Genomic DNA, 1,935 nt, shown 5'->3' on the forward strand with positions numbered 1-1,935 from the left:
TGCTGCTGCTGCTGCTGCTGCTGCTGCTGCTGTTGCTGTTTCTGCTGCTGTTGCTGTTCTTGCTGCTGCTGCTGTTGCTGCTGCTGCTGCTGCTGCTGCTGCTGCTTCAGTCTAGCCACGCTCCACATAAGGACAATTAGCTGCTGCAGCGAGAACGAGCGAAAGCTCTTAAGCTTCAACAGCTGCAACAACGCAGAAACCCTAAACCCTAAACCCTAAACCCTAAGTGATAAATATATAGCCCTGAGCGCTAAACCCTAAACCCTAAACCCTAAACCCTCACTCCTCACCCCTCCGCAGGACCACGTAAGAAGACACCATTACCTCTCAGCCGCTCTGAAGCCACAGCTCTCTCATCTAGGGTTTAGGGTTTAGGGTTTAGGGTTTAGGGTTTAGGGTTTTGTTACTGACTTGGTTTTCTAGTGTTTTAAAGAGGTGGTGTTTGTCTCTCCATTTGGTGCGGCTCAGCACCAAGCAGCCAATGCAGAGTCCCTGCGGCTGCAGGTGCTGCTGCTGCTTCTGCAGCGCAGCAGCAAGGCTGTCTAGTGTTGCCCCCAACAGCTGCAGCAGCTGCTGCTGCTGCTGCTGCTGCTGTTGCTGCTGCAGCAGCTGTTGTTGCTGCTGCTGGTACTCTATAGAATACGAANAATCAACGCCTGCAACAAACACACAGCAGCAGCAAAAGGTGCAGCAGCTGCATGAGGGGCAGCAGCAGCAACTGCAGCACCAACTGCTGCTGCTACTCCTACTAGTCTTGCTCGCACCACTCCTGCTGCCGCTGCTGCTGCTGCTGCTGCTGCTGCTGCTGCTGCTGCGACGCACCTGCGGGTCAAAGGTATGGGCCTTGGCGATTATCTGTGCTGCAGCACCAGCCATAAAGGCGGCCTTGCTGGCAGCAATGCTGCTGCTTATCGTGCTGCTGCTGCTGCTGCTGCTGCTGCTGCTGCTGCTGCTGCTGCTGCTGCTGCTGCTGCTGCTGTTGATGCTGGATGCTAGGTGAGTTAGAGCAAGAGCTGCAGTGCTGATGCTGCGGCCCTTCATTGCAGCAGCGAGAGCAGCAGCTCTCTCAGCCAGCAGCGACAACAAACACTGCCTGCTGCCTGCTGCTGCTGCTGCTGCTGCTGCTGCAGGAACTGCTGCTGCTGCTGCTGCTGCTGCTGGTTCTAATGCTGCTGCTGCTGTTGGTGTCGTCGTTGCTGTTGCTGCGCCTGTTGCTGGTTCCGGCTCTGTTGCTTCTGCTGCTGTTGCTGCTGCTGTTTGTGTTGCTGCTGCTGTTTCTGTTGCTGCTGCTGTTTCTGTTGCTGCTGTATCTGTTGCTGCTGTCTCTGTTGCTGCTGCAGCTATCTCGGTTTCTGCTTTTGCTGCTGCTGCTTCCGTTTCTGCTGCTGTTGTTGTTGCTGTTGCTGCTGCTGCTGCTTCTGTTTCTGCTGCTGCTGCTGCTGCTGCTGCTGCTGCTGCTACAGCCCGTCTGTCTTTAGCCCTGGCGAAGGAATATAACAAACTCGCCACCTCCTGAAAAACCACCAAATTAGGGTTTAGGGTTTAGGGTTTAGGGTTTAGGGTTTAGGAGAGCAGAAGAACAAGCAGCCTCACCGTAGCCTTCGAGTGTACTGTTTTCCTTTATATGCCACTGCAGGGTTTAGGGTTTAGGGTTTAGGGTTTAGGGTTTAGGGTTTAGGGTTTACATGGGGGTTAAAGAGATGCAGTTTTTGCCGCAGAGCAGCAGCAAGAGAAACCCAAAACCCTTCCGTTGCCTTCGCCTTAGTAAACCCCCACAGCAGCAAACACAAACCGCTGCAACGCAGCTGCTGCAGCGCCAGCAGCTGCTGCTGCTGCTGCTGCTGCTGCTGCTGCTGCTGGCCGTGCTGCTGCTCCTGATGCGGCTGCAGGAGACGGGACTCGACTTGGCTGAAGCAACACAAATCAAACTCCCTA

At 54.9% G+C, this 1,935-nt stretch overlaps 1 protein-coding gene across 1 annotated transcript in view; it reads right to left on the reverse strand.

The window, feature by feature from the left end:
* Positions 1–168: 168 nt before the first annotated feature.
* Positions 169–1,935, reverse strand: part of EMH_0005350 (uncharacterized protein) — a gene marked incomplete at both ends in the record, with an annotated part of 3,860 nt that continues 2,093 nt past the window's right edge. Inside the window, 5 exon segments of the mRNA XM_013497185.1 lie at positions 169–201; positions 412–644; positions 648–656; positions 750–1,512; positions 1,686–1,908. Coding sequence (XP_013352639.1) covers positions 169–201; positions 412–644; positions 648–656; positions 750–1,512; positions 1,686–1,908 — 1,261 coding nt within the window.

The sequence above is a fragment of the Eimeria mitis genome, genomic scaffold (assembly GCF_000499745.2).
Source record: "Eimeria mitis Houghton genomic scaffold, Emh_scaff252, whole genome shotgun sequence".
NCBI lineage: Eukaryota > Apicomplexa > Conoidasida > Eucoccidiorida > Eimeriidae > Eimeria > Eimeria mitis.